Below are 25,014 nucleotides of genomic sequence, written 5' to 3'. Positions count from 1 at the left end.
CGACCAAAAAAACAAACAACAAAAAAACGCGAGCAGTGTACAGAATAAGTGTTGAGAGCGTGTAATACCCCTGACACACGGGTAACACGGGCCCTCTAAAGTCCTTTAGACAAAGGGACATCTTGCGGAAAGGCGTTCAAGCGCAGTGACACACGACAAAGGAGTAACTCCTTTCCGGCAAAGCTTCTTTTCCGATAAGCAGATTCCGCATCTACTTTTCGGGCAGTAAGGGAGTACTCTCACACACAGTGTGCAGAATTAATCAATAGAAGAAAGCGTGTCACAACGCTAGTTTGCCCCGTGATTTTTTCCCCTAGAGAAAATGTATCCATTTTCAGTAGTGAAACGATTTGTTGAACAGTAAATGTTTACAGTAGCTATACTCTCGCACGCCCGCATCACGTCACTGGCGCCGCCACGTTGGTGTTGACAGCGGCATGGTGCGCGCTGTCGCTGGTTGTCACACCCACACGTTGTGTGTTGTCGCGCGCGTCACGCTTGTGTTGCTTGTGTCTTCAGTGTGTTTTTTTATCACCGTGCCTGCAAAACCCGATCTGCAAGGTCACCTCGCCTATTTAGGAACACGCGACTCCACGCTACCTGCGAGTGCCATGCAAGGGACGCTCATCGGCGTGCTTGCCATACGCGGTCCGCGTCCCACAAGAACGCTTAGCGAGAACCGCGTGCCTGGACAGGCATTTTAAGGAGCGCGTCGGGTGTGCGTTGTCTTCGGTGGCGCTCGCCTCTGTTGTGTGCATTTGTTCGCTCTTGTAATGTGAAGGCACGTCTCTGCGCTCTTTTGTAAGTACTCTGGCGAGTCGTCGTTTGATGTTCACTTTCGCCTGCGCTGCGGTAATCTAACCATCAAGAATCCGAGGGCAACAAGCGTCAGGGTTACCGCATCTTCCTTCATCGCTACCTCTAATTACTCCGCTAATCCATCACATGATCACAGTTGTCTGAATAACGCTATGAATAAAACGCGGCACGCCGGCACTGACACAAACGTGAGAGAGGACGGCAAAAACGTGGGTACCAAGACAACGACTATTCATAGTTGCAAAACCAATCGAGGTCGCTGCTAAAAATGAAAAAAAAAACAAAGAAAATATACGAACGTGAGCAATATAAGCCGCCAAGAGAGAGAGATAAACTTTATTTACAATAAAAAATTCTTTTGGGGGGAGCCCTAGTCGAGGGCCCACTGGCCTTGGCCGCCCGTTCAACCTGGTCGATCAGCGCTTGCTGATCGGCCAGGTCTGAGCTGGAAACATTAAAAACAAACGTTTCCGAGTTCTTGTATCGTTAAAAGCGATCTACATGCGCAGGTTTTTTAAAAATACATCGCTCGCACCAGAAGCGCCATTAATTTTCAGCATTCTTCTGAGGAACCACCTAAAGCACTAGTCCGGTGCGGTGTGTCATCGGCGCAACTCCTTTCTGCAATTTACTTTTGCCCGTGTGTCAGGGGCATAAGTCAGAGAGAGAGAGAGAAATAAACTTTATTGTCTGACCAGGCGCGTGTTCTCTTCGCCCAGAGGTGGGTGACTTCCTTACTCCTCTGGCAGCTGATGCCAGAGCCCTGTCCACCAGTCGGAGCTGGTCCTCGGGGTTTAGTGACGTCAGCAACGCCTCCCACTGGTCTTCCGGATTTTCTTCGATGCTCTGTTCGTCTATACTTGGGTTGTTTCGGCATCCCCATACCATGTGGTAAAGGGTGTTAGCACTCTCCGGGCGGTATCTGCAGTTCCTACTGAAGTTGCCGGGGTACATTGCGTGGAGTAGTGTACCGTGCGGATAGGTGCCTGCCTGGAGCCTTCTCCAAGTCAATGCTTGCTCTCTAGTCAGCCTTTTGTGAGCAGGTGGATGGTGGCGTCGTTGCTTCCTGTAGTGCGCGAGTATTTCTGAATATTTCCTCGGCATTCGCTCCTCTGCGTTTCCGGAGTCCGAATATCGCTGCGGGGTAGCCCGGTGTGGGTGCTCTCGGGCTGCGGCATGCGCCGCTTGGTTCCCCGCTAGAGATTCATGCCCCGGTGTCCAGAGAATACTTGCGTCTTTGAAGTCGCAAGTCACAAAAAAAATTATTCCCCCTGAAATCTTCGTCGCCGGTTTTAACAGCGTAGCTGCTTATGGTAGGCAAACGCCCGTGGAGCGTTCGCGAAATCCATCATCAATGCCGGCGCGCGCTTTCTTCGTCCTCTCCTTCATGTTCTGCTTCCCTCCCCGAACACGTGCGTCCGGCGCGCGTTCTCCCGCTGCGCCGATTTGTCCGGCGTGGGATGCAATAGCTTCGATGGGCGAGAGAACGAGTATGGAGAGAGGGAAAGAAAGAGGAAATGAATAGATAGAAAGAAGGAGAAAGAGATAGAAAGAAACAGACACAAAAAAGGAATAAAAGAACAGAGAGCAAGAAAGAAAGAGAAACAAGAGAGGGATAGAAGGAGAGAAAGGGAAGAAAGTGAAAAAAGATAGAAAGAGCGAGAAAGATATAGAAAGAAGTAGACAGGGGAAGGGGGAAAGACAAAGAAACAAAGACAACGAAGGGACAGCAAAATAGAGTGAAAGAGTAAGAAAAAAATGGAACGAATCTCCACGAAGTGAATGATGACGAGTGGGCGAAGCTAGGTCCTAAGGTACATAATGTCTACGTTGTAGTCGCCGAATAGTATAAAGGGTTTGTGCTTGTAGGAGTTTTATATTGTTCTGTCACAATTATGTTTGACATTAGTGTACTGTTTAACCTTTTTTTTGTGTCTCACATATGTTACCCGAGCATTGCCCCATATAATGAAAACTGAGTGACATACATAAAGAGTCGACGACAAAGCTCGGTCCTAAGGTCCATAATGCGTACGTTGAAGTCGCCGACTAGTATAAAGGGGCTGTGCTTGTAGGTGTTTTATATTGCTTTGTCACAATTATGATTGTTGTTCGTCTATTGTAAACCTTTTTTTATTCCCATACACACATACGTTTCGACTAAAGCAACGGTTTTCTAACCGCCATCACAGCAGACAGTGAGCGTCGATGACAAAGCTAGGTCCTAAGGTCCATAATGTCTACGTCGAAATCGCCGACTAGTATAGAGGGTTTGTTCTTCTAGGTGTTTTATGTTGTTCTGTCACAATTATGATTGATATTAGTCGAATGCTAAACCTTTTTTAGGGTATTTTACACGGTGCTGTGCCGTGAGCTTGGACACCACACAACGGACAAGCCTAGACCCTAAGGTGCTTCACCCCTAAAAGATGAAGAAAGAAAGACAAAGAGGGGACCACGAGGCGATGCGAAGCAGCGTTTCGGCATGTCGGGCCGCGTTTCAGAGGGGGAGGGGAGAGGGCGAAAAGGGGTGATGGGGAGTGGGGCGGGAGAGGGGGAGCGGAGAGGAAGTGCGTGGAGAGGGTTTGCGCATGCGCAGTAAGGGTGGTCACGCCGCACGCCACCACCACCACCGGACTGAACTCCGCCATAAGATGCTTCACATCTAAAAATCACAGCATATCCACGGGGTGAATGACGATGAGTGGGGCGAAGCTCCGGAGGGAATCATTGGTAAACCGTGAAACTCTTATATGAAATTCGCCCAGTACATCATATAAAGAGTGAGAAACACCGTGTATATATTAGACATCAAACTTTTATTGTACTGTTGGTTTACGTGGTCCCTTCATTATCACCGCTTTGTGATCGGTGAAATGCAGGGAAAGTGTCCGCTCCCGAGCGAAAGAGAAAGCGCGCCAAGAGCGAGCGCGACTCCTAGCGAAAGAGAAAGCGCGCCAAAGAGACCGCGTTCCCCGCTCGCCCTGTGAGAATTAACGGCAAGGCTAGAGGGAAGACACGACGCGCGCAGCGTTCCTCTTCGCATGTTTAGAAAAAGTTTATTTCATTACAGGACGCTACTAACAGTTGGGTACAGTGTCGTAATCAAGGACAGTAACACATACAAATGTCTAAGCATTATATACATGAAACATTTTTACACAGAAGTCCAAGTCCACAGGACGTCTTCAACAGATGCTACTGTGGGCTAACATACACTTACAACAATCTTATTTTCACACAATATACATGACTTTGTGAACATACAAGCACATTTGTACAACAGACGTTCCACGACGCGAGGTCGGTAGCATGCCCAACGAAAGCCAACGGAACGCGATCGTGCAAGTGCTCCGGCTTCGCATCGCCTCATGGTCCCATTTAGCCAAACATCTTGCTCAAGGTGTGCTTTGCGTTTTTCGTAGAAATAATTTCTTTATCATGTACATCATGACGAAAAGTTGAAAGCTCACTAGAGTATATCGCCCGCAAAGTATGTCTTTTAGTGTGATTAAATCAAGGAACACTACGATGTCTTGTAAATTATGATATCTAGTGAATTGCTCATCTAGTGAGCAATTCATTAAACTAGAGCTAGCTGCACACTGCTACTACTACTACTACTACTAATACTACAGAGGAGGGAACGACCCACACCCTAAGGAGCTTCGCCCCTAAAATAAAGAGAAACAAAGGCCGCCCAGCTCTGTTGTTCCTTCAGGCTTGGCAGCAAGAGTGCGATGCTGTCTTAATCCTTCTTGGGTCTCTGTAGCGAACAAATAAATAAACGTCTTTCTTCCTCTGTCTTACATCGCAAGCTTGTATCACCAAAATTAGCTATAAAAGTTTGCGCCGGAGACAAAACGTTCTGTCACCGTGTTACAACCGATTTGATAGTTGCCAATACTCGTTTGTAATTGAATGCACACTCGTTCAAGTAGGTTGAGTTGTCTGGACGGCTGTTTTTTGTGACATGCAGCTAGCGCCCCCCGTAAACATTCGGCTCCATGGAGAAGTGGAGGCGCCATTTCCGAACACCTTTTTAAGGCCAGCTCAGTTATCTCCCATAGTTAAGTACATGCGGAATGTGAACATGTCTGAAACGTACGAATGCGTACCAAAAAAATTTCGCCATCTCCCACTAAAGGGAACAATGTGGGAATGCGAAGGAGCGCATGGGTCGACTTGGAAGTTCCGTTCATCACGGGCACCTTCCCCGATGTTAACGCGTCCTTGCATGTGGAGCACACCATGAATTTACTGTAGTTGCTGTTGCTATTACTCGTCCCGAACTCTTGTTGGAGCACGCCACGCGGGTTCATCGCGCGTCTGCAGAATCTCGTTCCCCGACGCCATCACGTGTTTGCTTAGAGAGTGTAAGGAGGAGAGGCCACAGCGTCTTACCCAGCCCCTTACACAGGCCCGAACGCGCTAGCGAGTGCCAGCGCGTTCTGACTAGGATACAACACGTTGGTTCATCGCGCGTATGCAGAATCTCGTTCGCCGACGCCATCACATGATTGCTGAGAGAGTGTAAGGGGGAGAGGCCACAGCGTCTTACCCAGCCCCTTACACAAGCCCGAACGCGCTAGCGCGTGCCAGCACACGTGGCTTTGTCTGCGTTACGCCAAGCTAGGACAGCATACGGCAGCCCGTCAAGGCGGTCGAGGAACAAGACGAAGAAGACTTCTCCTTGGCGCGAGCGCGCGCTCAATATGTTACAGATGGCTATGGTAGGTTTTAGAAAGCGGACGGTCGCCAATGGAACTACGGACAAAGCCCAGCGCAAAAGCTGCTTCGCATCTAATAAATGTGAAATATAATAATTGTTGGGGCGTAACGTCCCAAAACCACCATATGATTGTGAGGGACGCGGTAGCGGAGGGCTCCGGAAATTTCGACCACCTGGGGTTCTTTAACGTGCACCTATATCTAAGTAGACAGGCGTCAAGCATTTTCGCCCTCATCGAAAATGTGCCCGCCGCGGCCGGGATTCTATCCCGCGACCTTCGGGTCAGCCAGAAACTCTATGGGGTCAGCAGTCGAGCACCATAACCACTAGACCACCGAAATAAAATGTGAAAGAACACTGGCTATGAAGGTTTCGTTGAATTTTGTGGTTCTGGCATAAAATTCCTCTATAGGAAAATTCTTACTTTGCGAAGATTTTGATGCCAAGCACGGTTTTCCGCGTTTGTACGATGCGCCTCCCATGTGGCCGTTCCAGACGCTGACGAACCCTATAAAAGAAGACGAAAGACGCCGTGCCGATGCCGCCAACAACGTTCCGGGAAAAGCTGAAACCTACAGTAAAACAGTACACTCACGCATCAGTTAGACAAATCCCAAAGGAAGTTCTGCGGGTTTTAACACGAAAGTGTTTTATGCCGGGGTCCACCAAGACTTCAGTGACGTATTTCCGTCACGGAAATGACGTAGAAAAAATGTGCACGGTCAGATGGCAAAGAAAAAAAGTTCCGTCAACGGGCATCGAACCCACGACCGCTCGGTCCTCAACAACAGATGCCGGGCGCGCTAACCACTGCGCCAGGGTCACTTTTTTTTTTCTTTATTGACTGCGCCACGGTCACAGACACTAGAGGCTTTACAAACGCGCTTTTTTATATCTACCACTCTCCCGGTTGGCGGCGTGGTGTTGCTCTCTGGGAGCGGCAAATAAAGTAATTCATCATTACTGTGGCTTCCGCAATTAGTACCTGCAACGCGTTACATGTTCGTCCCATTCGGCGAGTTTTCAATAGAAGTGCAATTTTGTCAATGCCTTAACACACCGCGAGGTGGCAACCTTAACGCAAGCGTCGTTAAAGCGTCGTAAAAGCGTCGGCCTCGCTCATAGCATCAAGCTAATCAAACCAAAAAAATTCCACAGCATATCCACGGGGTGAATGATGATGAGTGGGGCGAAGCTCTCGTACGGCAGGATCTTGGCGGCGGCGTCGCGCAGCTTCACGCCCAGTACATCATCAACGACGTGAGATCGGGCCGGTTTATACTAAAGGGTCGATGGGAGTCATGGCGACTTGCAGCTCACTCTAATTTTACATGTACGCTGTGAATTTTTATTGTTTAATCACGCACAGGAGAAATCTCACCAGGCACTACCTTGGAGGTAAACAATGGCTGCTAATGGGGAATGAGAGACAGAAGCAGTCGGCTTTTAGCTAACACTTACACTTCTACTTCTACTAGCGTTTCCTACTGGAACATGCCAACGGCTGCTAATGGGGAATGAGAGACAGAAGAAGTCGGCTTTTAGTTAACGCGCACGCTGCGAATTTTTTATTGTTCAACAACGCACAGGAGAAATCTCCCACCGGCACTACCTTGGAGGTCAAGATCTGGTACTAGCGTTAAGACTGGTTACGTACTACGACGGGGACGAACGGGTGCCGCTTTAAGGAGCTTCGCCCCTAAAATAGCTCTGCGACGCGCGCCTGCCTCACCTGGCTGTAACACCGCGTTCCCCGCCTACGCACTTGCCCCGAGAAAAATTGCGACCGGGCTACCGGGCGGCACGACGCGCTTTGCGTTTCCCTCTAGTGCGGCCGTGGTGTTCATTCACATTTTAACGTGCCGCAGGATGGCGACCAAGTTCTGCGTCCAATATGCGACGCTCTTCTGGCTATCACAACTCGTTCTCTGATTACGCTTTCACCGCTAACTACTACAGCTACCACAAGGGTTTGTTAAAATGCGAAGCATTTCTTAGCGAACCTCTGGCACTTTGAGCGTTTCTATCTACGTATCTATCTATCTATCTATCTATCTATCTATCTATCTATCTAGCCGCCTACGTCTGGGTGCTCTCATGATCGCCTCCTAACATGGTGTAGACCAAAATTTGCATGCGAGGGTAAGAGGATTTGACGAAATATGACTGCCGGGTCATGACATGAATAACGTTAAAATCCTGTCGCGTACGTCGTCAAACCCTTTCCACTAGACACGTGTGGCACATACCCGTTTACCACGGGCCGCGGTGTACGAGTATGCGCCACAGGTGATTGACAGTTTATATCTACCTACGAACGGCGAGAACAGACATTGGTAACTTAAATGCTAGAGTGTTAAGCAAACAAACATTGGCAGCGTTGACTCAACGAATGGAAAGAATGAAAATTAGGATCCCAGCAGGAATCGAACCCAAGCATTCTGCGTGGCAATCAGGTATTCTACCACTGAGCCACGTCAGGTCTATAAACTGGTTTGGAAAAACAGCCTACGCAGGCGTAATATCGGTGCAACGTCAATTGTGGTTGTGGTGCTGGCTATCTAATTTTACAAGAAAGCAATAGACACTACACGATACTCCTACGATGTGTACTCCTACAATACAGGCGTCATATCAGATTAACGTCTGTAGTTCCAGTGTTGGCTCCGCTTTTATAGCAGTCTAATAAACACGTTTGTATTCCTATGATTCAGCAAGCTCTATTGAAGCATTGCTCGATCCCGGAGGAATACATTAACGAAAGTTGCATATGATATCCACATCACCGCACCGTAAAGTACACTTCGTCCACCAGAACGATGCAGTGTCCTCTTCATTTCTTACCAGGCTGGGCGATGGCCTCATTCTGACCGAGGATAATGCCAGATTGATTGACAGCCGCTTTGTAGACTAGGCTACGTAGGCCACATACGCCCAGGTAGTCTACGAATACGACAAACACCATCCACTGATGTTGGTGTACGTAGCACTATCCAGGCCTACCAGCCTCGACGGCCTATACCTCATCAACGCGAAGGATGGCTTCAGGTTCCGACATGTCGCCGGCTCTGCCGGCAGAAAATTTGTCGACGAAATGACCGAGGCATCCACGAATTCCAACAGCTCTAGTATACCACATACTTCACTACACATGGGCCCCTCGTCACCACGATCACGACCGGATCCTATAACAAGTCGTGACCAGCTGCTGGTGCTCACTGATCACGGTGATGATGCCCTTGTTCAAGGACTGTCAAGAACTCCTTGCACACATGCACACGGGTTCGTGAAACGTGCGTGCGTTCTCGGGACACGTATAAGCACTACATATCAGCTTACCGCTTCTGGTGTTGGTAATACCCACGTTGCCATTGGCAGCGTTACCCAACCGTAAACAACTGGTTATATAACACATATGCGGCTCTTCAACATGTATATGTGTGCGTATCAAATTTATACAAATCTTTAGCGTCATTTTGTAACGTGTCGCTCAGTAGAAAGTTACGCCACAGTCACCTACCCGCCGCATGCTTCGCATAACATCGACTCCCACGGTACGTGGGATCTGCCGAATTTTTTTTTAATCATTGAACATGGACGTTAGTCGTCGGCATGAAGATGTACCATCAAGAATCAAAGTGGATGCATCCACGTTAAACGGTGCTATCGCTGCCAGACAATATACAATATGCAAGCTCTCTTATATCAATGTACAGTAAACATTCAGTTACTTCTTTAAGAGCACGTTTTACTTTCGTGTTATTCCGATTCCTATGACGGAGGGATCAACCATGTTTTTTCACTTTTACTGTATTTACTTTTTAGACATGTCGGTACCTCCGTCTAAGCCGGACGCCCTTCAATGTATCAGAACAAAAAGATGGCTGATCCCTTTGTCATACGAATCGGTATAACATGAAAGTAAAACGCGTCGTCACAGAAGTAGTTGATTGTTTATAGTGCATTGGTATATGAGAGCTTGTACAATCTATACTGTTGTTTGCCAGATATATCACCGCTTGATGTGGACGCACTCACGTTGACGCCTGTAGTGGCACATCTCCGTACCGACGACTAAAGCCCATGATCATGATTTAACCCTTACGGTAGCTGAAGTTCTTATCATATACGTGGACACCGCATATGGTGAATCCCGCGCGAAGATGGCACCAACAAGCACATAATAAACACTGATGGTCGATAGCACTCCTTCAAAGCGTCGTGAAACGCGAAGAGAAACGCTACGCGCATCGTGTCTTCTTCTAGCTTGGCCGTTAAAGGGGTCATGAACCACTTTTCCAAGTAATGATATAATGACCTCAGTATCGGAGTTTACTGCCTCCCGAATCGATTGCCGCAAAAGTTTCTCGAATCCGTCAAGAATGAGCGGAGTTACGGGGGTTCGGCGCACGCTTTGAGCGCTTTCTCTCTTTTCTCGTGCCGACGAGCGCACTGGAAGCTACACAGAGAGGGATGGCACGGGGGAAAGAAGTTACGTCAGCGTGCGTCATGAAACGCGATCGCTCTCCCGCTGTGATTCGCGTGCGCGAGTGCGGCTACCGTGTACTGAGGAGTGCGGCGCCGGCAAGTGGCGGCACCCCGTGCAAGAAGCGCTCTGATCCAAACACGCCGCTCTCGATTTACGTCGGTTTCGGCCAATAAGCGTGCTATGTATCTTGCGACGTAAACAGGCAGATCCGCGACGTCAGCGGCAGACAGCTCGCCCACCGACGAGAGTGAGAACCGCCTCTGTTTGAAAGAGGGCGCCTGAGAAAACGGCAACTTCGCGTTCCGCTGGTGGCCTTTACGCGGCGCGCACGACTGTAATATTTGGCAGAGCAGTTCAGGCCGTGTCAGCTTTCCGCAGGATGTGTTTTTTCAACAAGCCCAAGGGGTGCTTCATGACCCCTTTAATTCTCACAGGGCGAGCGGGGAACGCGGTGCAACAGCCAGGCGAGCGTCGGAGAGCTAGTTTTCGATATGGATGGATGCTATGAGGAGGCTTGGGCTAAAGCCACCACATCGCGGTGTGTTAAAGCGTTGACAAAAATTACACTTCTATGGAAACGCGCCGAATGTAACGGTCGTAGCAACGGCGCGTTTTTGTTTTAAAGACGATAGTCTTTCTTGGGATACTTAAACGGAGAAATTTTGGTCTGTCTTTCTGTCTTTCTGTTTGTCGGCACGTCCCTCGATTCAGCCACTCGGCCAAAGTTGAACCACTTGCCCAAGGGCCAGCCATCTTGAACTGGGTACGGCTTGTTCATACTTGTGAACGTTTGTCGATCAAAAAGTAAATATCACGCATATCTAGGCGCAACATCACTACGTAAGTATTAGGTGGTGTGTTTCTTCAATAGAAAATTGCAGCACATACGTAATTCCAAAGACCCTACTTTCTTAAGCTGCGCTGAAAATGCGACTTGCGCTGAAACTTGCCTTCCTCTGTGCCCTCTGCACGAGCTCATTATTGTGTTTCTGGTTTCGTGTCTGTAGTGCACTGTACAATGCTATGGGGCGCCGCTCTTGCATGCCTGTTTTAACGCAGGCGACGTGTAAATAAAAGATTGTGTGGAGAGTACTCGTTGAGTGCGGACGTTTCCTTCTGCTTCAGCGTATCGCGCCAAACCGCGTGTTCGGGCTGGGTTGGCGTCCCCACTGGTCGCGTTGGTCACCGCCGGTCTTCGCCTGCTGCTGCGCCGGGACTACCAGCCCGCAACACAGCACTCATGTTTCCCGACGTATTGCCAGATGGCGTCCATATCTTACGCAGCGCCTCTTCTATCGTCTTTAGACGACATTTGCAGCGAAGCACGCAGATACACGGCCAATTTTTTTTTTTTTTTTCGAGCCTGGTGGCACACATGTAACCGCCTCGTAATAAAGGGGACGCTCATAGCATCCATCCATCCATCCATCCATCCATCCATCCATCCATCCATCCATCCATCCAAGAGCACTGTGAGAGGAAAGTGTGAAAGATAAAAGGCGCGTTCATGTAGCCTCCGTTATGGATCATTCCACGCCAAACGTCCCAGCCATTTTGCAACTATCTCAAATGTACTGAAAAAAAAAATCGTCCCGATTTATTACGTTGAAAACAGTGAATTGCTAGAATATTTATGAGAGAAAAAATTTTTTGGTCTTGTGGGTGCCTTCCAAATTTACCAGAATGTCACCCGGGTGTTGTTTGTAAGAAAATTTATTCTGAGAGGAGTATTGTTTTCTTGTTTTAATACCAAATTTGGTTTACATATTAAGCAAAGGTGTTTGTGTAAGCTGTTTAAAGCTCAATAATATTAGTAAAACTTTTCTGCCATATACGCCTCCAGGAATTTTGCCAAAATGTTCTATGTTTGCATTTTTTTCATTGCGATATTGCGCCTTGTAGGAATATGCGAGTAATGAATACTTACTCTACAGAAGGTATATTTTGCGATAAAAATATTTTCAGACCCCTCAAGTTTCTAAACATTACGTGAAAAAATGACGAATTTCAGAAAATCGTCGTTTTTGTGCACATTGAGACGCGATTTACACCACGTGGTGCTCCAACTAAAAATCGGCTTTATACCTCAATCGAAAGCAACTAAAGAGTTCTTCTTATATGGCAAGTTTTATCATTACAATTTTCTTTTTAAGGAAGAAAATAATTTTTGATGTTCCCCATTGATGGCTATCTCCCCGTTTGGTCACATGGCAGCTTCCTCATTGATATTCCCCAATTGCCGTCAATGGGGCAACATCAAAAATTATTTCTTCCTTAAAACGAAAATTGTAATGATAAAACTTGCCATATAAGAAGAACTCTTTAGTTGCTTTCGATTGAGGGTATAAAGCCGATTTTTAGTTGGAGGCACCACGTGGTGTAAATCGCGTCTCAATGTGCCACCAAAACGACGATTTTCTGAAATTCGTCATTTTTTCACGTAATGTTTAGAAACTTGAGGGGTCTGAAAATATTTTATCGCAAAATAACCTTCTGTAGAGTAAGTATGCATTACTCGTATATTCATACAAGGCGCAATATCGCAATGGAAAAAAATGCAAACTAGAACATTTGGCGAAATTCCGGAGGCGTATATGGCAGAAAAATTTGACTAATATTATTGAGCTTTAAACAGCTTACACAAACACCTTTGTTTAATATGTAAACCAAATTTGGTATTAAAACAAGAAACAATACTTTCAGAATAAATTTTCTTACAAACAACACCCAGATGACATTCTGGTAAATTTGGAAGGCACCCACAAGACCAAAAAATTTTTTCTCTCCTAAATATTCTAGCAATTCACTGTTTTCAACGTAATAAATCGGCAAAATATTTTTTCAATACATTTGAGACAGTTGCCAAAATGGCTGGGACGTTTGGCATGGAATGACCCTTATGCGCTTGGTGGTAGCTCAGAGAGCTAAACGCCCGCAAGCCGTCAACGAAACATCTTCTTATAGATTCTTTTTCTTTGCCATCTGATGGCGGTCATTTTGCTGACGTATTTCCGTGACGGAAATACGTCAGCAAAGTCTTCGTGGTCCCCGCCATAAAACACTTTCGTGTTAAAAGAAAAAGAGAACAATGAATGAAAATTACCAAGACTAACATATGCAGGGTGTAAAGCAGGGGTCTCACCTTAGCTAGCGGGCTAGAATCACGAAAATTTAGTCCCACAAGGGTCGGGACAGTGAATAAGCCAGAAGCGGCTGGGAGGGGGGGGGGGGGTGAAAAAATCGTCACCTAACGCCATTTGAAAGAAGACCTTTCCCATATCTCATATATGGATCATTTCTGAAGGGGCTTAATTTGGCGTCAGAATTCGAGAAAGACATCGGTACTGATCTCCAGAATCACTCAAATCTGAACGATTTTGTTCGATGGTTATGTTTCAGCGCTTGCTTATCGCATGCGGTGCCTCACGGGAAAAAAATGCTTTAGGCCAGTACCGTCTCTGTAGCTTACGCGAACAAAGCGTTAATAATCGCAATAAGCGAGTAAATGATGCGAGTACCATTTAACATAGCCGCAAACATTTAATTCCTTGTGAAGCCGCGGGCCGCTAGCGGAACGTCCGCGGGCCACGTGTTTCAGATCCCTGCTGTAAAAGGAAAGCCAGCGTATGTAAACAGACTATAAAAACACGAGCAGTGTAGAGAATAGGTGTTGAGAGCATGGAAGTCACAAAAAAAATATTTTTTTTTCTTCAGATCTCCATCTCCTCTTTTAACAGCGCAAAACCCCCGTGGAGCGTTAGCGAAATCTATCCTCATCTTGCCGGCGCGCGCTTTCTTCGTCCTCTTCTTCTGCTGCTTCGCTCCCCAAACACGAGCGTCCGGCGTGTGCTCTGCCGCTGCGTCGATTTGTCCGGAGTGGGATGCAATAACTTGGATGAGCGAGAGACCGAGTACAGAGAGAGAGAAAGAAAGGGAAAGAGAGAGAAATAAATAGATAGAAGCAAATAGGAAGATTAATAGATTCAAAGGGACGAAAGATAACAAGATAGAAAGACAGAGGAAGAAACAAATAGGGAGGGAAGAAAGAAATAGAAAGCAACATACAAGAACGAGATAGAAAAACAGAGAGAAAGAGAACGAAAGAGAGGATGAAAGAAAGAGAAAAAATTACACCATTTCCAGGTAAAGGGGACCATGAGGCGATGTGAATCCGGAGCACTTGCACGATCGCGTTCCGTTGGCGTTCGTTGGGCGTGCTACCGACCTCGCGTCGTGGAACGCGAAGAGGAACGCTACGCGCGTCTTGTCTTCCCTCTAGCCTGGCCGTTAATTCTCACAGGGCGAGCGGGGAACGCGTTCGACAGGCGCGTGAGATGGGGGCAGCGTAGGAGAGGAGAGAGAGAGGGAGGGGACGCGCATGCGCTGGCGCTCATCGCGGCGTTTCGCAGGAGAGAATTTCGCATGTCTAGCCCGCGTTTCAGAAGAAGAGCGGAGAAGAAAAATGGAGAGAGGGAAATGGGAGAGAGAATGTAGAGAGGGGGAGAGGGAAAATGGGAGAGAGAAAGTGGAGAGGGTAAGTGGAGGGGGTGTGTGGAGAGGGTATGCGCATTCGCAGTAAGGGTGGTCACGCCGCACACCACCACCACCACCGGTTTGAACTCCGCTATAAGATGCTTCGCATCTAAAATAGAGCGAAACAAGGAAGGCCGCTGAGCTTCTCGGTTCCTTCAGGCTTTGTAGCACTTGTGCGAAGTTGCCTCACTTGTTTCAACATTGCTTCAAGCTTCCATGGCCTGTTCATACCTGCGATGTTCCTGTGGCCTTATGTCTTTCTCTTTTTTTTCATTTCTGGTGTTTTACGTGCCAAAACCACGATATGATAATGGTGCACGCGGTAATGGTGGGCTCCGGATCAATTTTTACCACCTGGGGTTCGTTAACGTGCGCCTATAGTCTGATTACACAGGTGTTCTTGCATTTCGCCCCCATTGGAATGCGGCCGCCGTGGCTGGGAATTGAGCCCTTGTTTGTTTTTAGTTTAGAAACACGGCACCCTACCTTCTAAGCTGTCACGGCGCATAACCAAATAACTTTGTCACCGTTTCTTTTACTCAAGAACTTGCTCGGTGCATGTTTTGCTGTTTAATTATGGACTTTCTGCTACGTTTTGTATTTTCGACGTCATCTTTTTATTTGTCTTATTTTTAATGTTCTAATCGCCGGCCATTTCCGAGGCCAGCCTTCTGACGTTTTGTATGTAATAATGAAAGCAAGAATATATAAATTGTTCACGGTTTAGTTAGGTTGTCTGGCATTGACACTTTGTCGACCCTATATGTTTCCTGCACGTCACTCGTCTTGTTTAACTCGGCAACATAGTTTCAATTTGCGGAAGTTGCGACGGAGTTCCCCCCCCCCCCCCCCCCCGAAAGCCCTGTCAATCGGTTTGCTGTGTTATCCGCCGCGAGAGTGCTCTTTTTTTTTCTACCATCCTACATAGCTTTATTCAGGTGAAAGCCTTAGATGCATCATTAAACGCAAAAATTGACCGTCGGTTTCGGCGGCGTCAACACGAGGGATGGGGAAAAAAATCGCCATCATGTGATATCATACGATATGACGCCATCATGACGTCAGGGATCGCAGAAATTTCTGACGTCATCATGACGTCACATGGCGTGTCGTCTAATGATGACTTCATCACACGAAATGTTTTTGGTCAAAGGTGGGGCCGATCCCGGAGACAGTGCAAAACTAAAGGTGCAGAAAGGTTTTGGTGGGTATCGGGACAACCGACTGAGATAAAAAGATGGCCTTCGCCTTCCAGTCGTCTTATGCGAATGCATGAGGGACGGTGTGAATTTTTGGTTGTTGCAGTTGCAAGCACCGATTAACTCTCAAAGAAATACCGCCGGTCGCTGGTGGAGAAAAGGTAATGATCGTCTATCATTGCATGCGTGCATATGCGTGATCTGTAACACGTTACGACGTTTGTAACGTTTATCGCTCCTTGCCACATAATCCTTTGACGGCACGACACCGAACAGCTACCCTGCGTGTGAAAGACCGCTTGCATCTGAAATTAAGCGGTGTCAAGAGCTTTTCATTTTCCTTATTGTACTCAAGAAGGAATGCTCAGTTCATCGATGCGCACCATCTTAAATCCAAGGCTAACGCTTCGTGGAAGTGTTTAGATGGCATAGATACAAAGAAGTCTCAGAGTTGCGTCCGCAAACAACTCTCAGCCTTGCTTGGTTAGATGGCCCTTTTCGATATCTCACGGTACGATCCAGAACGCAAATATTTGAGTCCTCTTTGTCGCGGTGGCTTGACTTACATTCGCCATTACTGCCCGGGCACCGAGGAATATAATTACGGGCAATGGTCTAACCTGGTTAATTTTTAACTTTAAGCTAACCACGTGGCTTCCACTGAATTCCGATGTATTGAAAGATAGCCGAAGCGCAGGCGCCTGTCTTAGGTGCCGTTGTCGTGCCCTACGCGACTGAAGGGCACAGGTTGGTACCGGTGCATGCATTTGATTAGTTATGTATACATTAGGATCACGCATCTTAACGGTGTGATGTACTGAACTGTGTCTCACAGGTCGAACAGGACAAAAACTCGCAGAGTCCCTTATGCATTCAACTAAGACGACCTCAAGGCGAAAGCCATCTTTTTCGTTTCTTCTGTCATCCTGACTTCATGGGTACGTTACAAATTTTGCCGATCTGTGACGTTATGACGACGTCATGTGCTGACGTCATCGCGTGATGATTTTTTTGCATCACTCGTGTTGACGCCGCCGACGCAAGACGCCGACGGTCAATTTTCGCGTTTGATGAGGCATCTAAGACTTATCGCCTTAAAATGAAAGCTATCGTGAAAACAGGCACATGACTTTCGCACATTACCGTGTCTCGAATGCCACAGCTATATATACACGTGCGTGTAAACGATCGTCGTATACGACCAGCAAAACAAGATGTTATCTAAATAGCTAAGGGAAGCTCGTTTAACCTCGCGCCCTAAAGTGACGTCATGCGCCGTTACCGAGCCAAACTTGGGTATGCAACAATGGGCCATCGGCGACAATTAAATCCGCGCATGTTGACCGGCGCAGAAGAGGGTAAAGTGCACCTCTATTACGACGACATCCGCCAACATATGACGTGCCCATTCTTTGCGCATACAATCGGCCGCGGCACGCGCGCATCAATTGCTCTTGTGCAAACCCCGCAAAGACTCGCATCTGACGACCGGCCGCGGCGGAGCGTGCGATAGGCGATGAATCAACAAGCCCGAGTTGACAAGGCGGACCGGGCGCAAAGAGATTTTTTGGCCGGCTCCGTGTGATTGTGTAAGGTAGATGACGTGGGGGAGCAGAGGCTCGGCTATAGAAGGGTTGTACTAGACGCTGTATGGAGTGGAAGACACCGCTCCAAGAGTGAAACTTTATCGTACCCGAGTGTTCAAGCTGATTTCATTTATTGATTGTGATTGATTTATTGGTTTATCGCAACACATGTGATCGGAGGTGAAGGGAAAAGCCATTCAAGAATGGCTTGAGGGAGTCCTTCTCCCCCGTACAGGAGAAGGCAGCAGTTGAGGTGCGAGTATTTTGTTCACACTGTTGATAGCACACACTTTACGATAAACCATTTTAAACACAACATGCAATTCGAATAAAGCACCAAAATGCACAGTCTTACTTGCTACTCTACACAGAATGTCATGCATTTGCATACATAATATTCACAGCAGCGTGATGCACCTGCACAACTCTTCATCACGACTTTAGCATTGCATTAATGTCATTTTAAGTGTACAATTGTGTACAGAAAATTTTAGGCGAAAATATTATGCTAGGAAGAAACCGTACAGGTCAGATAAGTTTGCATCGCAAATATCAGTTTGTTATTACACTGCACAGCGCAAAAAGTAGACACAGCACACATAGAATTGAAGAGGACCAGCGCAATCCTCGTGCTCATCGCAGTAAACAGCGCTCATCAGTTTAATAATGGAATACTAACTAGCCCGATCCCACACTTTACGTCAGTTTATTTATTGTTATAATCATTTAGTAAACGCGAAAGCTTGTTACAAAATTTGCCGACCATAACCGATGACGTTTGTCAGTGAAGCTAGAGTTTGCGAATTGCCGGTTTATGGGAAAAGTTTGTGGCGGGGATAACGCTGGTAGCGACGTCTGGTGAGGCAATGAGGCACGCTAAGCCAATCTCCAGTGTCTTAAAACGTCTCCACCTTAACTGTGGGTGTCAAGTGTCGGTAGTGTGAGATAATATTTAATTTGCAGTGCGTTTATGATTTTCCTTCGACGAGAACACTTACGCGCAACAGATTTTTCGAGCACATTGTCAATGGAAAAAAGAAAAGTCGGAAGATGTCAATAACAGCTTCACTACTGCCGCTTGCAGGCCCGTAAATCGGTAATCCGGAAACAATTGAACGTTTAGATAAACTAAAACTCTCTACTGTTTATGTTCATCTATGGGTGTACAATTTCCAAGGAGTCGTGAGCCGTCCTCGGGTCCGCTTGTCATTGCTGTTTGTTCATAGCGCCTGTCAACATGCACAGCAGGCCGCAACTCAGTTTTTTAACACTAGGCAGTTTTAGAATACGCAAAGCTTTGCGTTAGCGTTCGTGGCCACTGCGCATGCGTCGCATACGCTATTCTCTTGCGTATCCACGTTAAGTGACGGAAATAGCGTACGCACCAAAGGAACGCTATCTTTGCGTACCCTATTCTAAAGAAACTGCCTACTGACTTTACAGTGCCTCCTTCTGAATGTACACCTCTCGCATTTTTCACCGTTTTGTTGACGCAGATAAACTTATTCTTTTCATTTGTTCGTGTTGAGCCCTATGAGAACCTAGCCCAACATTAACTGATTCTGAGGATCTGTAGTTTAGCCACCCGTGGTGTATTTACTGGGACAGAGGAACTGCCACTCCATGGGGTTGTTATTATAACCTCCCACGGGGTCCTAAGCTCCGCGGCGTTTAACCGGCCTCCACTCCGAGGAGGAGCAGCGTCCATCTCGCCGACGCAGCACGGCAGCCGTGGTGGTGGTGGCCACCGCCACTAATGATGTGCACCGCGCATATTCATGGCGGACCGAGCCGCCGCGTCGGCGCGGTTCCGCTCCGCTGACCTTCGCCATTTAATTTGCCTGGGCGGGGAAAAGAAGCGGCGCGGCGGTGACCGCGCCGAGATGTCTCTGACGAGGGAAGCGAGCGGCCGGAATTGAACGAGGTCGCAGATGTCGACCGCCGCGAGCACGACACAGACGCGCTCTGCTCCGTGATGCATTCTCCCTCCACTGCCCCCAAGGGCGTTCGAGAACGCCAGTGGGGACAGTTATGAGCGAGAATAAAGGGAGGGGGGGCCTGCCAGGTGTACCCGCCGCTCGGACTGTATAACAACACTCTCTGTGAACGAGTTGAGAAGCTTGTGTCTATGCAGGCGAGATATATATTCGCCGCGCAAAGCGAGGATGGCAGATATTTTCACGGCGATGTTTTACGCATGCAGATTGCGGCTATTACTTTTGTCATATGCAAGAGGGCGGAAAGATATAAGCAAAGCGCTCCGAGAAACGGACCATCGTTAAGGAATGCATGCAGCACTGGTCTAGAAGAAAGGGGCGAGTGCGTGAATGTACATATTGCGAAAAGAAAAATCTACAAACAGGAAGGGATGCAACGGAGAGAGAAGAGCATTCAGGCGAGAGTCCGCTGTACAGCTGCTGGGAATGACACGAATGGTTGCGCGAACTTTGCATGCCTACACGCGTAGGTGTGTGTGTGTGTTTGCGTCCGCGTTGGGAAGGGAGGGGGCACGTTAATGGCGCATACATACATACCGCTATTTTTAAAGAAATTTAAAATTGACAAACAACCGTTTGTAGCACGAAGCCACAAAGAAATCCGCATGGATTTCTCAGAAAAGAAAGCTTCTTCGTTGCCGAAAAATTCTTCCTGTTTCTAGACCGGGGGGGGGGGGGGGGGGGTGTTATTTTGGCCACTTAGAAGCTTTTCTTCTGAGAAATCCGTGTGGGTTTCCATGTGGCTTCGTGCTAAAATATGGTAGTTGTCAATGTCCCTTTCTTAAGTCTTCCGCCACTTTGCGGGATGCCGTAAAACCGATTCACAATACTGCTATTTGTGTTCGCTAACGGAGAACGAGAGTCTATGTCATGCGGATTAGAAAGCTTTGTGAGAGTCAATACGAGATTTGATGTCACCGGTGGACTACAGAAACCACGCACTTTCGGTAGGTAAGTGGTATGCTCTCTAGTCTTGAGAATTTGAGTATGTGATATTTCTTTAAAGGCGGAAGCCTTAGATGCCTCATCAAGCGCGAAAATTGACCGTCAGCATCCCGCGTCCAGCGGCGTCGGGGTCAACACAAGTGATGCAAAAAATCATAATCACGTGATGACGTCACCATACGACGTCATCATTGCGTCACATATAACCGAAAATTGTGCCGTCATCATGACATCACGCGACGTGACATCACATGGTGACGTCATCATATGGCATCGTAGCTTGGTCAAAGGAGGGCTGGTCACGGAGGCAGTGCACAACCAGGTGAGGTCATGGAGTTGGTGCAAAACCACTTTAGGTGCAGAAAGCTTTGGGAGGGTGGCGGGCAGGATCAATACATTCAAAGGGTATGGTCACAACATCATCGTCATCATCATCGACTCAGGAGAAAAAGAATTAAGCTTTCGCCTTCGAGTCGTCTTAGGTAAATGCATAAGGGACCCCGTGAGTTTTTTTTTTTTTATTTTTTGCAGATTATACATTCGTTCATGCGTGCGTACTTGCGTCATGCAAGACGTTTCTGTAACGGGCAGACTGTGCTCCTTTTGTGCGACCGTTCTCATCTAGGTGCACAAAGCATAGCTTTCAGCAGTGTGCTCAACGAGCTTGATCAACAATTCTCCCCTTACGGAAATCGATATTCTACAGAGTTGCCAGGTTTGGCTACTTTGTGACTACTTGGCTACTGTTTTTGGCCGGTAGCGGCAAAAAACGCGTCTTGGCTACTTGGATATATTTTTGGCTACTTTCTTGTTCCCTCGATTTGAACCAAATTATCAATATCTGGTGAGGGTCCCAGCCGCGCTGGTGTGTGTGTGTGTGGTGTGTGGTGTGTGTGTGTGTGTGTGTGTGTGTGGTGTGTGTGTGTGTGTGTGTGTGTGTGTGTGTGTGTGTGTGCGTGCGTGTGTGTGTGTGTTGGTGGTGTGGTGTTGTGTGTGTGTGTGTGTGTGTGTGTGTGTGTGTGTGTGTGTGGTGTGTGTGTGTGTGTGTGTGTGTGTTGTGTGTGTGTGGGCACGTGCGATATTGGTATTTTATTCAGCGGAGCGCCGGAATGACCCCCTTAGCTGTTTACGCGCAGGAAAAAAAAAAAGGAGCACGAGCTGACATGCAGACAGCCTAGACATCGACAACCGCGTCGTGAACGATTTTGATGCTTCTCATCGACATCAACATCGAAAAGTTGGCTACAAAGGCGTCCATCCGGCCTTCGCCATGAGCTTCCGGTGACACCTGTCCGTTGGGCACAATTTCATCCTTGCAGTACAGGAAGCGTTGGTTGAGAGGCATGTGTCTCCAGATTGCGTCAAGCGCTGAAGGGCCGCCCCCCAAGCAGCCTTGCACTGAGACATTCAGGCTTCCGCCTGTGTCGTGTATGCTACGCCCTTGTCATTGCCCTCGTGCGTCACGGCACGTTAGCTCGTGTCTTCTCGGTAGTTGCGTATCATAAGCGTTAGCTATTAATCGATCATGAGCACGCACGACCGCGAGCTGACCGGCGATTGTGGCGCCAGGAAAATGGGCTGATGACTGTGGGGCGGATAACGGGCACTAACTATGATAACTAATTAATAAACGCGAAGAAGGAGAACTGCGAGGGCTTGTTTTCTCTTGATCACCATCATAACGAAGCAGTGGCGTAGCCAGAAATTTTTTTCGGTGTGGGCACGTCCTTGATCTGGAATGGGGGCATGGCAGGCAAGTGTGGTAGTCATTTTGTGATCTGTATCCAATGGCAGAAAGAAATTTCAGGGGGTGCATGTGCCCGGTGCGCCACCCCCTGGCTACGCCACTGCAACGAAGTTAACAGACATTGAGAACAAAAAAAAAACATATGGGAAATTACTTAGCAGTTATTTAATTGCCATTAAGAAATGAAATGGAAGTAGGTGTGCGAGCTGAATTTTCGCCCACTTCCTTTTCAGTTTTTTGTCATTCATTCATGTCGAATGAGTACATATTAAATACTTCTGGTTAGGCTTTCCCCAGTACTCCTTCTCTGTTGATTTAATTATTCTCTTTTTTCTCTCTCCCTTTCTAACCGTCTATTGGCTTCATTATGACGGTGACCACTTATGGAATCCGTGTCTCCAATTAGCTGAGCCTCCAAAATGAGAAATTGAGACAGTACAACTGTCCTTGTGTTTCCGAAGTAGAAAATCTTTGTATTGAACTGATGGGCTCGTTTATGGCGTTAAGAGAGCCATATCTGCGCGAAAATAGCTTGCAATCCGCAGCATTTCTTACGCAATATTATATGTGGCCATTGCGATGGCTCATTGCTTCTGAATGCGAGAAGGAACATAACAGTGATGATTACGACGATTATGATGACATCACACCTGTTCAGGAAAGGATACAGCTACGACACGACCAAAATTTCCTCGCCTAACATGAATGATTATGCTAAATGAATGACTAAATGCTAATGAGTGAATGAACATGAATGACTCATTGCTAATGGAGGGTAGACGTAAAACGGGCTGAAGGCAACGCACAGTAAACACTCTTCGTTTCCGCCAATGCAAGGTCCTCGTCCACTCAGCCTTACCGCCACCGTATACAGAGCAGGCGGACCGTGCACTACCGGGGCGTGCACAGCTAACTCGCGTCATCCGAATGCCTTGTAGCTCTTATCAAGGGTGACACTGTTAGGGCTGTGGCCGCTATAACACAAACGTGGGAGGTGTCGAGGCGGAGAGAAGGTTCCCATCTTCACACCACGGGTGCTTTCGACACCGACCATGGTGTAGAAGTTGGGAGGATAGGACTCCGCGCTTTCTTGTGGAACCGCAAGGCGCGGAAAGGTCACGCCGAAACGAACCGTGCTGGCTTCGGTGGGGTGACGACCGGCAGCATGCCGCGACGGCGTCTCGACTGACCTTCCCTTTTGTGGCGCGCCGACGATCTCGTTAGGTGCCTGCTCCCCGGAGAAGAACACTGTTGCAGGGACGACTCGAGCGCGGCGGTGCTCCTGCTGACGCAACGGGGCCACCTTTAACGGACTCATTAGACCCTGCCTGCGGTCGCCCCCGTATTGCGACGCCGGATGCCATTGAACGGCGCTAACCCCCACCGGCCCGTTGTTGGCTCACTCCACCCCCCCCCCCCAACCCTGGGGTCCGGCCACCACCTGAATGAACCCCCCTCGCCCTACTACCCTCATCTTTGAGGTACCACCTCTATCGCTGGTATAGGTATGTCGTATGGATGGTGGTGAAAACGAGGGGGCTTCGCCCCCGTCATATATAAGGGTGGCCCCGACATCTTTGGCGGGACTCTATCATCTGTGGTTGCGTCTCCGAGACTTGTCTTGACCGTGTGCATCCGAACGTCGTGTACGCCAGCAAGGATTCGTGATCGACCAATTGTACGCCTCGGCATCGGCAAGACGGCGCGAAGAGATTCGACATGAAGGTTGGTAGCGTTTCTGATTGTATCAGAACCGAGGACAGTCCAAGTAGCCTCGACAGAGAGGGATAGATCGATGGGTGACCGGTAGCGCTGTATACCTGCGCCATCTTGGACGGACTATGCCAACCCACACTGTGAAAAACTGCGGTGCCTCAGAAATCCTGGAAGTGTATACAGAGCTCAACACGCTTGTCTAAAATGCTGGAGGGGCGCCTTCCGGACTGCATAAACAGCGTCTACCGAGAACGCGTGGTTTTAGGTAGCCCAAGTTTACGCATGCGCTGCCACCATTGATGCATTATTATATGTGGGCTATCTCAAACCAGGCGTAGTCGACCGACATCGTCAGTGCAGTCCGGACCGCGATGCTCCAGTGTTCAAGGCAAGCGCGTTGAGTAAGCTCTGTACAACTTGCTGGACTTGCCAGTTTAGAGAAGCGAAAGTGTAAGTGCCACTTTAGTATACTGGAGTTTGCTTCAGTTGGGAAAAAATCTGTGTCCGATGCCTTCTCCTTGGAAGCAACGTCAAGCTCTAACTCTTTCTTCTTTCGTTCCTTCGAGGTCTATACAAAACTCGGTATCCGTGGATCATAGTGTGGATAGATGACGGCCCTCCCGACTTTGAACACGCTATGTTTTAGCGAATGGGTTTCGTCCTTCCTCTACGCTTCGATGTGGTAAGGGATTGCGCAAGTCTGAAAGTGATGCGAAGCTCGGAAACATTGCAAGGCACTATCGAACCGCCAACAGTCAAAATCGTTATCGCTAGAGATTTAGTGAGGGTTTAGTAGGTCTCCGAAATGTTGCCAGACAAATCCCTCCTTCACAGCCTTTCTTATAGCTTTATTGTTCTGTCTTCGATAGCTTTTGTTGTTTGTGTACAGTCGCGCTCAATATGAGTTGCAACACGCTGGCCATGGTTGAAGTTTGCTCCAAGCCTGAACAGTTATACTGGCAAATGTTAAATTTGTTTACAGAATACCAGTAACCGAAACAGTGTTTACTTCAGTAATTTTTGCTATGTCGGTGCAGCTTTGCAGTGTTGGCGCCACTTTGAGCACGGATCCCATGTTTCAACTCATATTGGGTGCGAGTGTACCTTTTGTAGGCAGAATACATTATGAAACTTCTCCCACTAACAGTACATAATATGACATCTGTGGATTTGTACATGCATACACACAATCATTTGGCAGGACGCTAGTAGCGCTATTCGAGTCACTTCCTATACTACTGCCTTCTTCGG

The 25,014-nt window shown here is 47.9% G+C and overlaps 1 protein-coding gene across 5 annotated transcripts in view; it reads left to right on the top strand.

The window, feature by feature from the left end:
* LOC119396408 (adult-specific rigid cuticular protein 15.5) overlaps positions 1-25,014 on the top strand; it is a 180,302-nt gene that overhangs the window by 77,544 nt on the left and 77,744 nt on the right. Inside the window, exon 1 of one of the 5 annotated variants that reach the window (XM_049417080.1) lies at positions 23,695-23,772. The exons of the other annotated variants lie outside the window; for them this stretch is intronic. Coding sequence (XP_049273037.1) covers positions 23,767-23,772 — 6 coding nt within the window. The 5' untranslated portion in view covers positions 23,695-23,766. Of the gene's footprint in view, positions 1-23,694; positions 23,773-25,014 lie in introns of those variants that run through there. 5 annotated transcript variants of the gene reach the window in all.

The sequence above is a fragment of the Rhipicephalus sanguineus genome, chromosome 6 (genome assembly GCF_013339695.2).
Source record: "Rhipicephalus sanguineus isolate Rsan-2018 chromosome 6, BIME_Rsan_1.4, whole genome shotgun sequence".
Lineage (NCBI taxonomy): Eukaryota > Metazoa > Arthropoda > Arachnida > Ixodida > Ixodidae > Rhipicephalus > Rhipicephalus sanguineus.
The sequence above is the reverse complement of the archived record's forward strand: the minus strand, read 5'-3'. Positions and strand labels throughout refer to the sequence as shown.